Source organism: Corapipo altera, unplaced genomic scaffold (genome assembly GCF_003945725.1).
Source record: "Corapipo altera isolate COAL_440 unplaced genomic scaffold, ASM394572v1 44b, whole genome shotgun sequence".
Lineage (NCBI taxonomy): Eukaryota > Metazoa > Chordata > Aves > Passeriformes > Pipridae > Corapipo > Corapipo altera.
In genome coordinates, this window is record NW_020884932.1 from 4,590,489 (window position 1) to 4,605,258 (window position 14,770).

The following is a 14,770-nucleotide window of genomic DNA, read 5'->3' on the forward strand; positions in this document are numbered from 1 at the left end:
GCAAAGGGAAAGGAACTGCTGTTGTTCAGCAAGTGAACATCTGCAATTTCAATCCTGCATGGCACAGACTAAGGCTGTAGGTTTCATTGCTGTGATCTTTTCCTTTTCTTTTAAATACTGAATGTAGCATAGGACTCTGTTCTTTGCCTTTTGTGGGACTTGGAGACTTTCCATGGTTTAATGTGAAAAAGGGCTGTTTCTGAAGGAGTGTACTCATCCAGTTTGCTTTGAAGATGTGGCAGCAGAGCGTGTGTTTGTCTCCTTCAAGGGTGTGTCCCACAGCTGCCAGATGCCTTCACTTTCATGGATTTCCCCTTGCAACAGTTTGTGATTATACACACCCAATTAGCGCCATCTCTGACACACACCCTGCAGGCAGCAAAGAAGGCTTCAAAAGGAATCACAGTGAGGCACTTGGTACCAGTCAAGGACTGCGAGGTTGGCTGTGCTATGGTCCTTATGCAGAGCAGGGATTCCAGATAAAGTGAACCATCACACACAAGTATTTTTTAGAAAAGTAAATATGTCCTAAAAATAAATTTAGTTTTCTTTTGGACCACAAAATCATTGCATCTCTGTGTTATTCCATGATTTCACTGAGGGCAGAACTAAGGCTGCCTGTGCGTGTATTTTCATAGCTTGTAAAATAGCTCCATTTTATAAGTAGTGTGCACTGCAGTATTTTCATGGGATTATTTCTATATGACTATAATGTTTTGATATTTAAGCTTCTAATATATTTTTGCTTCATTTAAGCAAATGTTTTGTTCTTGATAGAGAGTCACTATACCTTGTAAGACCCAAAGTCTCTGTTACTGTGCAGTACAGTAACTTGTCAGTACACCCTCTTTATTGGCATGATTTCAAAATTTTACTGAAGTGTGTTTTTCTGTTATCTGAACAGTCCAGTCAGGTTAGAGTGGAGATAAACTTCTGATGCATGCAGTTAGTGTCATCGAATCTGTTTATCAGATTCAAAGGAGGAATGATGAGAAAGCAGAATCTGGGGCAGCAGAGAATAATTTTTGAAATGTATCACTGGAGAGGGTAAAAATATAGAAGCTATGGGCATACCAAAGATTTTTGCGAGGGGAAGTGATTAGGACAGCACACAAGAATCAGTTTTTAAATTTACCTTTAACACAATTGTAACAATAGTAGCTGTGAGAAATGTAATTAAGTGCAAGAAGTAAACATATTTTGATAAAAATACAGACCTAAAAAAGTCAAAGCTTGCCAATGGACCATCAGCAGGTCCCTCTCATAGCCAGCCCGCAGAGGACAGACATCTTTTTTTTCCTTGTCCCTTCCCAGAACTGCTCTTTGATTCTCACAGTGGCTATCAAATAAAGCAGATACCTGCTCCTGGTGATTTCAGAAGTAATATAAAAAGACCCTTCTCCCCCATCTGTCAATCCATCTAACTGCAATTAATATTAATGCATTAAACTTGCCAGTGAGGAATTTCATTAGGAAATAAAAGAAGATTTTATTTTGATTCACTAGTCTTGGTGGCTGTGGATATAGGTTTCTTTACTCTAATTTTTAATTTAACATTAATTAATTGATTAATTAAATAAACCTTACAAATAATTAGCAGTTGTAGTTCATTAATAAAACTGCTGCAATCTAATGATTGCTCCTCAGCCAAGCCTAGGGCTCGAGTCCAGCAACTGTCACCAGGGTTAAACATTTCAGGAAAATAAAAATTACATAAGCAATTAGGTATGTAATGAATCAGCAGATTGTTTGTGTTGCACATGGCATGCTACCTCCCTCAGCACCTGTGCTGAACACTAGCAAATAGTGCTGATCCCAGCCAAACTCAGATGGAGCCTGGAGTGTGGAATGTGGATGCCCATGGCCATTACAATGCCAAGGGTTAATGGCATAGTGTTGCTCACATGTGTACAGGGACTAACCTCTCTGCACTCTCAAAGAGCATGGCTGCCCTCCTGCAGACTGGGAACAGTGCCCTCGCTTCCCTAATCCCCCAGACCATGCCTAGGCTTTGTCAGGGTGAGTGCTAGTTTTGCCACAAACATGGTAACAGTTAAGAAGACTGGGTGACTGATGGTGAACCTGGAGATTTCCTGACCCGGTGCATTGACTCTGTGCAAGAGGTGGCATCCCTCTCTGAGTAATAGTAAAAAAATGTATTTATGCTCTAAAAAGCAGAGGAAGTACCTCAGGTTTAGGGTCTTATAAGGCAGGCAGTCCTTGAAAATGTAGCCAAGCTGACACTGGTAAGCATCCCTAAACACCATGGACATCAACCATAACTAAATCTGAGTGGAGAGCAGTAACATGTGATTGATAAAGGAGGCTGACACAGAAATAAAAATAGGGTAAAATGGTATCTCAATAATGAACTTTTATCTTATGGAGATTAGACTTTATTTGTGAGAATAATTTGCTGCAGTAGCAAAGAAGCATCTACTTTACTGTAAAATGAGACATGAACCTCCTAAATTTCATGGGGCATATGGAGTTTGCTGCATTTATGGTATATGCAGTGCCTGCTGCTGGGAGATCACAAGGAGATGTTGTGGCTAAGGGAAACAGTGTGCAGATATTTAGTGTGTTGTATAAAAAGGTGGCCCTCTGTGCTCATACAAGGCCTTTCACCAGGTTACAATATCAAACCATGCCAAGGATGTTGTGCTGATCTGTTACTGATCTGTTGCTGATCTGTTGTGCTGATACCTATCAGCTGTGGAATGCATACACCAACATTCGTTACTGGAAAAGATGTAAAGGGACCTACCCCACAACTAAAGTGAAATAAAATTACATTGTCTCTAGAAAGTAAAGTTATTTCAACTGAAAACAACTGGTCTGTAAATGTGTGCATGTTATAGATTTGATCCAAAGCAATTCTGTTTATTCACAGCATGTATATATATATCAGTGAAAACAGGACAGGTAACCTTTTAGCACTTACGTTACTCAGCTGTCTCCGTGAATTTTTAGGTAATTTAATTTTGGGGGTCCACTGAGAGTAAAATTATTAAAAGTTCGTGGAAACGTCAAGCAGAATTGTCAGGTTTAACCAAATGAATAGTCACCGAACTAGCCAGTGACTTTAGCAAGGGCAAATACTCCTCTTTAAGGGGCACTGTTGGATATGCAGAAACAGGTTTGTCTGTGTTCAAGGGACCGCTAATCCTCTTTCCTAGTTTTGAATAAAAGGTTCCTAATGACTCTAAAGCATTGTATGGACATTAGGGCTCCTGATTACTTTGACTGAGATGCTTACATCTTTTCCAAGCTATTACCTCTTCAGCTATGGAGAAAGTGTCTGGGAAATTAGGCCTATATCTATCCTTCTCCTATAGAAAATTGAAATTACGGTCCGCAGGAAGAGCAGTTAACATGAAGAGTTCATTTTTTACTTCAGACCTTGGTCTTTCTGGAGGATTTGTGTCTCTCGCAAATGTCGTCTTGTCCTTTCAGGAACAGAAAAGTCCCTGAACATGAATGGAGCAGAGGTCTTGCCCATTGACACCCAAGGTTCAGACACAGAGCACCCTCAGTGGAAAACAGATGAACTGAGGGCATGATTTTCAGACTATGTCTCCACTGTACCTTGCCTTTAAATGATTCTGCTTGGAGCAGTAGATACTCTCTGAATTTGCATTGCTGCATCTGCGGAAGTGTTTAGGCTTTTTGCATATGTAGGAACCACTGTCTGCAAATCCGCCAGTTATATTTTAGGTCTGTGCCAAATGGGCACATGTTCTGGATGAGCTAACTTGAAATATAGTGGTGACATACACAGTAGCAGTTCCACGTAGGGCCATGTTAGCGGCTTTGCTCCCTGTCGTGTTTTGTGGTGATTCCACATAAGAATGCAATGGAAGAAGAGGGTGGGTGGTATTAGTAAGTGCCCGGGGGATTTCCTGGCGTGAAACTGCTCAGTTCTGCTGCATCACCCCTGCTCCTTCAGAGTCTCTAAAAGTCTGTCACGTAGTAGTGATGCTGATGAGAAAATAGGCATATAGCTCTTCTGAGGCCTTCAAAGTGGGGAGACTCTGGAGGTAACCTGGAAAGAAGGCATCATCGTTGCATGGAGGGGCATGTGCTCATTACTTACAGAAGTCATACACTTAATACTACTAGTATTATAATTGGTAAAATTATAAAATTATTACTTTCTAGAGAATAAGAAGGTTTTATTTTATGTTGCAAAACTGGAGTTTTCCTGCTCCCACTGTGTTCTCTGTCCTCTCTACCTGATGTTTTTTGGGTCTTCTCACCTTCCTGCTTCTGTGTGGTTCCCTGGTGCTTTTGAGACTTCTCTGCATCAGAGTAGCACATCAAAAAAAAGGGATGAGTGCTTGGGATGTAACAGCAGGGATGCTTTTAACTTTCTTGCCATTTAGCACAAGTTGCTGTAGCATTGAAGGCCATGTGACTGGAAAGTAAACAACTCCAAACCTCAGGCAGATATCTGCCAAAGCATTCCTTGCTTATTTGTTTTGGGGCTTTGTTCTGCAGGTCCTGTGTGACAGATATGTGCGAGTGTCCAGTCCATAAAAACTGCTACTGTGAATCATTCCTGGCATATGCCCGAGCCTGTCAGAGGGAAGGTCTGAAAGTCCACTGGGTGCCGGAGCAGAATTGTGCAGGTAAGCATTTACAAACTGCTTGTTTGTAAGCCAGTGTGCAGGCTAATAGGCTACTATCCTTTTACTGATGGAGGAAGATCAAAAATGAACCATCCAGAAAGGACTGGTATTGCAACAGTTTGGAAGTTCTTGGAAGTTTTTCTTTCAGGATATGTAAATCCTTGATTACAGATAATATTTAAACCCCTTTGACCTCCTGTCAAAACACAGTTATATTTCCAGAGACAACATGCATGTATGACTGCAGGAGGTTCAACAAGGGAAGAAGAGAGAATGTATTTAATGAGAATATAAAAATACAAACCTGTGTTAATTTCCTAGTAATTAATTTCTTAATCCCCCTGTGATTAGGACTTCATTAATTGTAAGTAACTGTGAGTAATTGTTTCTGTGAGAAGCAGTGGTCTGTGGTAATGGGCACTTGAAGTAAAATGCAATATTGCAGATGAATATTTCTCTAGATGATGGTCTCATTAATTTAGGACATTCTGTAACAGCATCGGTTTGCCTGGAAATGTATTCAGATTTATGTAAAGCAATTAACAGTAGTTGGAAAAAAAACAAACCACTGAGAAGAGGATACTCAGTGCTGGTCAAAGAGCTATTACTCTGTGGTCCATTTTGGTGATTGTGAGTGGCTCAGGGTCTACTCTCTCAACTTCAATTTCCTTTTCTTTTGAAGGCATTTTAGCAGAGATGGGTGAGTGACAGAGCAAATTGCATTTGATTGATTAATTTTTTTCATGCAAAGGAACAGAACAGAGCAATCCAAACAGGGTGTCACTAAGTGAAAACCCTATTCAAGGATGTGGTCTCAGGTAATGCTAATAACATATATAATTTTAATCTGTTGATCTGGAAGCAGATCCATGCGGAACATGAAACAAGCATTGTGACTTTTTTTCCCCAAATCACTTCAGACTGAGACTTCAGTGCTGCAGATGCTGTAAAAAGAATAAAAACTCCAGTCCATGCCCTAAGGAGTTTATACAAGTGTTGACATATCACGACTTAACTAATTGAGGCTTCATTTCACAATTTTTTCTGGCATCTTACCAAAGACAAGAAAAGTTTCTGAGGCAAAGACAGTCCTTGAGAGAACATTATGATGAAATTTAAACACACAGCTTCCATTAAAGCTAATGAAAGAAGTGTTTAATTTCAGTGCAGAGTTGTAGAAGAAAATGGGAAGTCTTGTTGAGCAGAAAATATAGATAAGCTGTATATGGCCAAGTACCCTCAAAACACTTACTTAGGTATCCAATGTCAAACAAGTAGCACCATCTTCTATGTTAAATCATACGGTAAACATTAAAGTGCATCCACTGCAGTCTATATGGTACCACTGACCAGCATCAAGATTTTAATCTTTAACTTATTTTTTTCTCTCCAAAACTAGTAGTTATAATTATTGTGTCCCAATTACAGATAAAAGTTCCTACGTAAGAAAAAATATATCTGTAATAAAACTTTAGCATTTTGTGAATTTCATTTCCTGCTTGACATTTCATAGCTGGTGGGATACTTGCAAGAGTTGTGTTCTCATGAAAATTATATATACTTATTAGTAAAGTCAGGTTTAATTATACTTTTGTGTGTTTTAAAACCAGATATTGTATGGTTGCCAGTTTCTCTACCCTGACTGCTGTACTCTTAGTTTATTTTTATAATCTTCAGAAAACTTGTGTTGTCTGGAGGCCCAGCCAAACAGGATGCTCAGGAGGCTGAATTACATGTCCTATTCCCTGCTCTTTTCTCTCCCCCAGTGTGACAGCATATCCTCCTCTACATTCTTACACGAAATACTGCTGCTCAAGGTTTGCTGTCCTATGAGGTTGGCTTGATAAGGGAAATATCAGCTCTCATTTAACTGGAGGAGTAAAAGTAGAAGCTAATGAGTAAGGAAAATGGCTAGGGTGGGAAAGAGTTGGTGAGATCCACATGGTAACTGAGAGGGTTAGGAAAAGGATATGGGTTTCCATAGGAAGTAGAGGGGAATGAGACCTGTTGGAATGGGTACAGGAAGAAATATTATTTGTAAAGAAGAAATTAAAAGCCAGGAGAGCCAGTGTGAGGGAAATAAGAAATAAGAGGAAGTGATACATGCAAGAGCAAAAGGAAAAGATACAAATGGAAGGAAGAGGTTTGAAAATGAAAGGAGAAAGAAAAAAAGATTTTTTTAACCCAAGAAAGGCTAAGCAAGCAGTTTATAAAGTGCAGTTAAGTAAACTGATGTGGTGAAAGACCTTGGGCCATAGTAATTTAACATTGCATTTCTGAGGACACTGAGAGGAAAAAGACTCAAGGATGGTAGATGAAAATAACTCCCTGCCATGGGTATGACTTCCAGTGCAAGAAGAAAAATCAGATGAGGTCTATAATATAGTGCAGAGTACACAAGGTAGCACTTATAAGCTTACATGCTACAACAGCCAGTCAGTGCCCAGATCTATTGCCTTTTGCTATGTTAGAAGATGTGAATTGCAAGCACTATGAGTGACATTCCATTTGAAAGTCCTACTTATAAAGTCCAAACTGTGTAACACCAACAGAAGAAGCAGGAAGAATCATTGATGCTCAAATATTAGTTCAGAATTTTACGTGGAATTGGATTTACCAGATATCATCCACTAAGGGAATCCATCAGCAGTTATATATTACATATTTTGGCTTTTGTGTTGGGGAATAAGAATTCTTCCTATATATTATGGCCATGTCTACAAAGACAGGCACAGACAGATACAAGCCTCCTCTGTGAAACTGCCAAAGTGGCCGGAATAAACCAGGTCTAGTCTGAAAACTACAGCCTTATTAGGCAGGGTTTATAAGCTCAGGCACAGTGCTGTATTTATGTGACTGTGTGGCTTCTGGACTGGAGCTGGCTGTTTTCCCACCAGCTTAGAAAGTGGTCTGAGGAAGCTCACATCTGTCATGCCAAACACATGTTCTAGAAGAAGAGTGGAAAAATCCTGTTGGGACTGGTAATGTTGCAAAAATACAGTATTATTAGTAGCTTTTGTACTTTTGGGTTAGGTTTTTGATTTTTTTTTGCTAGTGTACTAAGGAAGTTATTGGTAACAGAGCTCAGTTCTTTGAGAGAGGAATTTGCCTTAAAAGATGGGTGCAAAGGCATCACTTCTGTTTTCCATGTTTGTATGGTACTGAATCATTTCAGCAGTCCCTGGGAAGCCTACTGCAGAATGTCTTTATTTTTTAAACTGTTGATGAAGTGGAACGTTCTGGATCAATCACAACACATGTTAACAACTGAATCACTCAACAATAAAAGCCATCCAGGGAACTTAAACAGCAGCCATTTTCTGATTTTTCCCTTGACAGCATGTTAATAATGCCATTATAGGCTGCCTACAGCAGAAAGTAAAGTCATCATTGTCTTCTACATGGCATCATCTGAAGGAAAAGGACATGTTTTGACATACCACATTCATGTGTGGTAGAGCAGAACTGGGGAGTACTTACAGATGCCACAGCTGCTGAGGGAAGGCTGTAATATATTCTCATTTGCTCTGGGGCAGAGAGGAGGAAGTGTAAAGGAGGCCTTGGCCAGCTTCCCTGAAACCCACCAGCAGAGGAACCAAACAGAGCTCAGGTGGAATGACGGGGGTAGAGCTTTGTGGGATGAAACCTGTGCAGTCTTAAAACTGAAGCTCATAGAACTTTTTGTATGGAAACGGCATGCTCTAGAGTCTAATGTCTGGTTTTGGTTGGTCCATTAGAGATCCTTTGAAGAGAATCTCATTTTCAGAGACAAAGGAGAAAAGCTTCTAGTAAACAGCCCCCTTAAGATAATAGAGGTTCAATCTCCACTATCTAAGCGTAGAGTCTCTTGTGAATCTAACATTTTATTGTATGCTCAATATTGCTTGCATGTTTTTCCTACCTTCTAAATTTCCTGTTTCATTTAAATTTCCTTTTAATTATTCCTTTTGTTTGTTCCTTCTTTAATGTGCATGAAAGTTATCATGCAGAACAAGATAGAAATGTAAAGCTGGAAAAAGTTCTCAGAAGATCTATGTCCACAAGCTGAAGAAGCCTATCTTAAACATTGCTGAAAGATGTTTTTTTCCAACCTATTCTAAAGCAATATGCAGTTAAAGTTGTCTCACAGTGTTTTTAGATAGGTTACTCTGGTGCTTAAAGACAGAAAGCTTTTTTTTCTTTCCTGATATATAATATCCAGCCAATATTTAGCTGCTGATTCTCTGTAACTCCAGGGTAGTTTTCTTCTGTACTATGCATTTTTTCCAACTTTGTGTTTGTTTATTAATATCTGTGTCCTGAAAACTGTGTATGTATTCTTGGTTTAATTCCTTCTTCAGGACTACTTTTCAGATATGAATGAATTCCATAAAATGCACAAGAAGTAAAACTTGCAAGAAGCTGATACTTTGTTATTAGTGAAAAGGAACCCCTTAAATTTATGATACCTTAACAATAAGACTTCCATCCTCTTTGATACACTCTTATTCATATTTAATAAATTCATTTCTGTCTGTTTTCTCTTTATGAATAATAGCAGTACTGTAGTAACACTGTAGGGCAATCCTCATGACAAAACAGCCTTTTCTGTCTATAACAGAACTGTTCTTTAAAAAATCTTGACCTTCACACTCTCTGGAAGTTGAAGAAACCTTCGTAATGCAATCACCTCTCTGAAAATAGAAAGAGATGGATCTGGATCCTTGAGATCCCTTACCATCTGTAAACTGTTTTATCAGTATTTGTTTTTACCATCAGCACAGCCGTTAAAAAGAATAACAGACTTTTATTTGCTATCGAACCATGTATTATTCTACATTCTGAAAAGGCAGGATAGAAAATGTTGACAGTTTAAATATTGATCTGGAGCAGTTAGAGTGCTTTTAGCTGAGCCTTCAGTGGTCTTTTATGTTGAAGATGCATTGAACTGTCAGCTACATAAATTAATGAATAGCTACTGGAATCACTAAGTATAAGAATCCTCATTCTTAGTGATCCCTTAGTAAAATAGCCCAAAGCATAATTGATTTTTAATTTTTGTTTGTTTTGTTTAGAAATGATGCTGCTGAGTTAACAGCATTGATCTGGTTTGCTGCAATATGCAATATAGAAAGTACAATCTTAGGGTCAGAAAGTCTGACTTGGTGAATTACTCTGTCTTCTTCTTTCGGTAGGAGTGGAACTGATAATAAATGTCCTTGTAAATGTTTCAGAACATTTCATAAAAGGCATTGTAATAAATAAATAAATAAACAGTGTTAATCCTTTATTATAAAGCATAGATCTACTTATAGATAGAAACACTGCCAAAGCTTTATACACTGTCAACTGTGTTAAAATTCTCAAAAAGTTCAAGACTGCTGTGGACTTTATAGATTTTTGATTAGGAATTTTACTACTTTTATATTTGTGATGTAATATGGTGAAATCTTTTTACAAATAATTTTTACCTTGACATAATTGCCATACTGAAACGTACTTTTTGATATTTGCAGTAGAAACCAAGCAAACAGATAAAGAACTTCCAGTGTGGGGGCTCTGTGTAATATGCATATTTTGTTCCTTTTAACTGCCTTTCAGCAACCCAGTGTAAACACGGTGCAGTTTATGATACTTGTGGTCCAGGATGTGTCAAAACGTGTGACAACTGGAATGAGATTGGACCATGCAACAAGCCCTGCATTGCAGGGTGCCACTGTCCGGCAAATTTAGTTCTTCACAAAGGAAGATGCATCAAGCCAGTCCTGTGCCCACAGCGATGACATTAGTTCTCCTTCCGTGGACACTAATGCAGGTGGTCACTGACCCCTTTGATGCTCACAGCCAGTGAAGGACTCCAACTGTTTGTGTGCAGATTCTGCAAAGTACACGTCTACTCACAGAATGTAAATATGTTCCTGTGTGTGTATTTACGTGTCTTTATGTATACACACATGGCACCTAGAAAGATATATAAATGTATACTGTGTGTATGTAGATACACTTCCATACACAAGTGCCCTAAACGTAAGTACGATCCATATATTTATATATATGTCCAAACACAAATATACATAATTTCTATATATGATAGAAGGATGAATTATAATATGTATATTTTTTGCTATAAAGTTTATGTATTATTATTTCTAGGACCCTAATCTTTCAGTCGTTGTATAAATAAAACAGGTGTTTTTAATATAAAATACTGGCATGAAAAGATTGGATGATTTTGCCATTGCATAACTTTGTCATTTCCAAGGAAACTTTTCTAGGGCCATAGCACTGCCAGACTGGATTAGTTTCAACACAGAACCTGGATTTACTGTTGTACAGGAAACACATTTCTCTGGAGATGGAGGATTTATCTAGGAATATTTCATGCGTACCTTAGAGCTGCATAGTGATTGGTGACAGTGCTTAATCAGGCAGAGAAAGCTAAGGATTGGCTTTTATGCTTTACTGAAATAACTGTGCAAAATTATTTCCAAAGCTGGTTGGAGAACTGCCAGTATGGAGATATTTCTTTCTGGAACGGCACCAAAGAGTCAGGGGCCAGATTTTCAAAAGTGTTCGGCATCCAGCAGCTCGCTTTGAAAATCTGACCACTTCCCATTTCATATCCTAATACCCCATCTCTGTTGTTGTGTTTGGCGGTAGCTGTGAATACACAAGAAGAAGCTTGAAGAAAATATTCATGTACATATTAACCCCTTTAACATGTTTGAAACTGCTACATTTGTTTCATATTTCCTCCAAATGTTATGCAGAAAGCAAATCCCACAGTGAAGTGTTTGATTTCGGTGTGCCTTAAAACATTAAATAATGCTGTGTTTCGTAACTCATTTAATTTATCAGCATGGTTACAAATTCACCACACCAAAAAACAGTAGAGAATGTCAAATGCTAATTGGAGAACTGCAATTTATTTCCTTAGCGGTCTTTTGGTTGAAGTTTCTGAGCATGTGGGCTCTGTGAAGTTTACATATCTTTTTAAGTCTCCCAGGGGAGAAGCAATAATATGGGATTTCATTAGAAACTGTTAAAAAAGCCATGCAACTTTCTCCAGCGTGAAGGGACTTTTTCTTCCAGTGGAAAGACTCTTGTAGAGCCTGATGGAATGGTCTCTGGAGATGACAGAAATCTTCAGGCATCTGATTTAGGTTTATAATGAAGTAATATCCTCCTTCACAGCTACTTCTATCATGCCTTGCCTTGAAACTGCACACTGTAATGCTTTGAACAACTTTCTCCTTTAATTCTTCACTCTCCAGGAAGTTAAGCAGGGTCTGAGTTTACAGTGAGTGGGTACAACACACTTGTGTTATACAACCTGTCCGTTATCTCATCCTGGAGGAAGATGCTGAGGGAACATGATTAACTTAGGCACCACGCTATCCTAAATGCTACACCACCACAGTGTTAAAAAGAGCTGGGCATATAATGCCAAGAGTGTTCCATGGATGTTCATCCAAATCTTAAATAAACTCAGCTTGACCTTTTTATGTCCCCTTTGTGTTCGTTTTCTGGGAACAATCAAATAATTTAATTTTACTGGCAGAGGGGCTTTTGAAGACACGGACACAAGTGCACTGGGAAGCAGAATTGCAAATGTGTGGATCCCATCAGAGCAAGAAACTAGAAAAGTTTTATGTGGCTCATGTGATAACTGAATGGCAAAGCTGAAATTTAGAACAATTGCAGTTTGTTCAAGGCATTAAAATATAAAATGATGGTCATTAAAATAATTTGAAGTGTCAGTTAGACCAAAGAACATTTCAGCTTTTGAGCTTTTGATTCTGAGATATGAGATCTAAACCATTAAAAAGAATATTTGCCTAGCTTTAGTTTAGGACAGATTTGCATTAGAACAGTGTTTCTAAAATAAAAGTACAGGCAAAGTGAATTGCATTGATTAGCAGTGTATAGATCTGTCCTTCTCTTTTCTCCTGACTGATGAAGGTGAGTGAAAGGTGAAGGGAGAGCCTTCCATCTCTCTCAATCCACTGATCGCATTCAAGCAATGCTTAATTGATGCCAGGTTTGATTGAGGTGAAGAGGGGACTCAGTCTATCTGTAGGATGAACTCTGTTTTTAAATGTTAAAATGGTTCAGTTTGAAACCTGACCTATAGGTCATCTCAAATGAGGACTCATTCCTCAGTTTAGCTTTTTCATATCTGCCTAATTAAGGGTAGACACTCTTTGCTTTACTGATTTAGAATGAGGAAGAGAGGAAACTGTTTTTACCTCTAAGCTGACTGATGGTGCCTTTATGGTGCTGTAGAGCTTTTTCTTCCAAACTCCACAGTTTTCAAGACAGAAGTAAGTGCTATTGTCTGTATGCTCAGTTCACATGTACCGTCTAAGATAAAGGAGTTCTGCTTTTTTAAAACTTGCCCCCAAGTATTCAACTTTGCAGAGATTTTATATCTGTATCTTTAGTTACCCTGAGCCTAACTGAACTATTGAGAGCGGGTCAGTCCAGATGGGCTTGTCTCACTCCACTCTTCTGTTTGCCTCTCTCCTTCAAGGCTATTCAAAAGTTGAAGGTCTAGCCCAGTACCATCAATAACAGCATTACCACTAGCCTCATAGAGTTTGGGTTGCAGTCCATCTTCCTCCTCCTGTCTTTGCTCATGAAATGCTACCCCTAGGATGCTAGAGCTGGAAGTTTCCTGTATATCACTGGGGATTTATTTTTGACAAAATTTACTGGCAATCCAGTTTTAGCATGCTAAACGTGTTTAGTATACAGTAACGTTTTTTAATAATAGCGTAAAGTTGATAATCCATATGGCATATTCACCATGCAAAACTGATGGTTGCGTAAATTTTCATCTTGATAATGCTTATACCAATCTGTGCATATAACTTTGTGCTAGTTTGTAAGGCGAAATATATTGAAGGAGCAGAGGTTCTAACAAAAGTGATCCAAAAGGAAAGTCTGAGAAACATCTCTGTAATCCAGTGAATAGAATGAAGGAAAGACTTGGATCAATAGCATCATCATTTACCTGCTACATGTTCCCTGGACAGTCATTTAATGTTCTATACTTCACTGGGAAAACGAGGCTCTGGATTTATGCATCTTTTTTAATTTGTGGATGGAAAATGTTCTCAAATGCCATACATCACCAGGGCAATGTCAGCTGGTATTTTACCAATCTACTCAAGTCTGCTTTCCATCAGGTTGTCCCATCTCTTCCATATCACTATCACTTGGAAGTCAACTTTTAGTTGCATATGTGGAGGTCAAATCTATTTACTTCCTCCTCATGTACTTTCAGTTGTGTCTATTTTTGCCTGTACAAAACTCAACTAAATATATTGAGTTTTGTAGAGCATGGAGACAAACCATAGCCAAACAGAGCAATTTGAGTTGTAGCCCAAGACCCTGTAGGGTAGCCCCACATCTTCCAAAAACACTTTTCTTCTATAAAATATGCTGCTTGACTTCCTACTGACAGAACCTGACAGTTGCAATAGTTGGACTGATCTTGAGTGACTGTATAGGGGTACTGTGGTTTGCTTTTTTTTGCCTTCATCAAAACTGGACAAGGTTAAATCAGAGCTAACAGATATGAGCATAACAACCCATGCATTTTCAGCTGGACAGGTTGAAAAGAGAGTCAGTCAACAGCATTCAACACTGAAGTGGTGAGGTGTTTAACCATTTCAGGAACAGTCCTGACTTAGGGGGCATTATCCAGAGTCTGAATATTTGATAAACAGGAACTTTACATTACATAGCACTGGTCAAATGCTTGTTCTGCTCTCCATGATTTTAGCATTCTTACAAAGCCCTGTGGCAAGGGAGGTGTTTCTGCTCCCTTACGAGAACATTTCTAGTCTACAACTGCAAATGTTTCAGGACACAGCCCTAACTGTGTCTAAGAAAGTGTAAAAGTTGTTGCACAGATTAGTATTTCTACACAAAATAACTGTGACACCTGAGCACTAGAGTCTCTAACAACAAAATAAGGTTCTCCTCCTGTGAACACAAGGTAGCTCTTAAATCCCTCACATGACCATGGCACTGTGTTTGAATTAAGATGGTACTGTAATGTGAGGAAATAAAGAGGAAGGGTGACAGAATAAGGGTAAGAGAAAAATAAGAATGAAGAAAGTAGTCATAGAATTTTTTTCTGTATGTGGATA

General features: G+C 38.6%; 1 protein-coding gene across 2 annotated transcripts in view; it reads left to right on the forward strand.

Annotated features, from left to right (window-relative positions):
• Positions 1 to 12,113, forward strand: part of BMPER (BMP binding endothelial regulator) — a 146,193-nt gene extending 134,080 nt beyond the window's left edge. For both annotated transcript variants that reach the window (XM_027659514.1, XM_027659515.1), the window contains 2 exons: positions 4,501 to 4,631; positions 10,212 to 12,113. In XM_027659514.1, coding sequence (XP_027515315.1) covers positions 4,501 to 4,631; positions 10,212 to 10,393 — 313 coding nt within the window. In that variant the 3' untranslated portion in view covers positions 10,394 to 12,113. The remainder of the gene's footprint in view (positions 1 to 4,500; positions 4,632 to 10,211) is intronic.
• Positions 12,114 to 14,770: the final 2,657 nt, after the last annotated feature.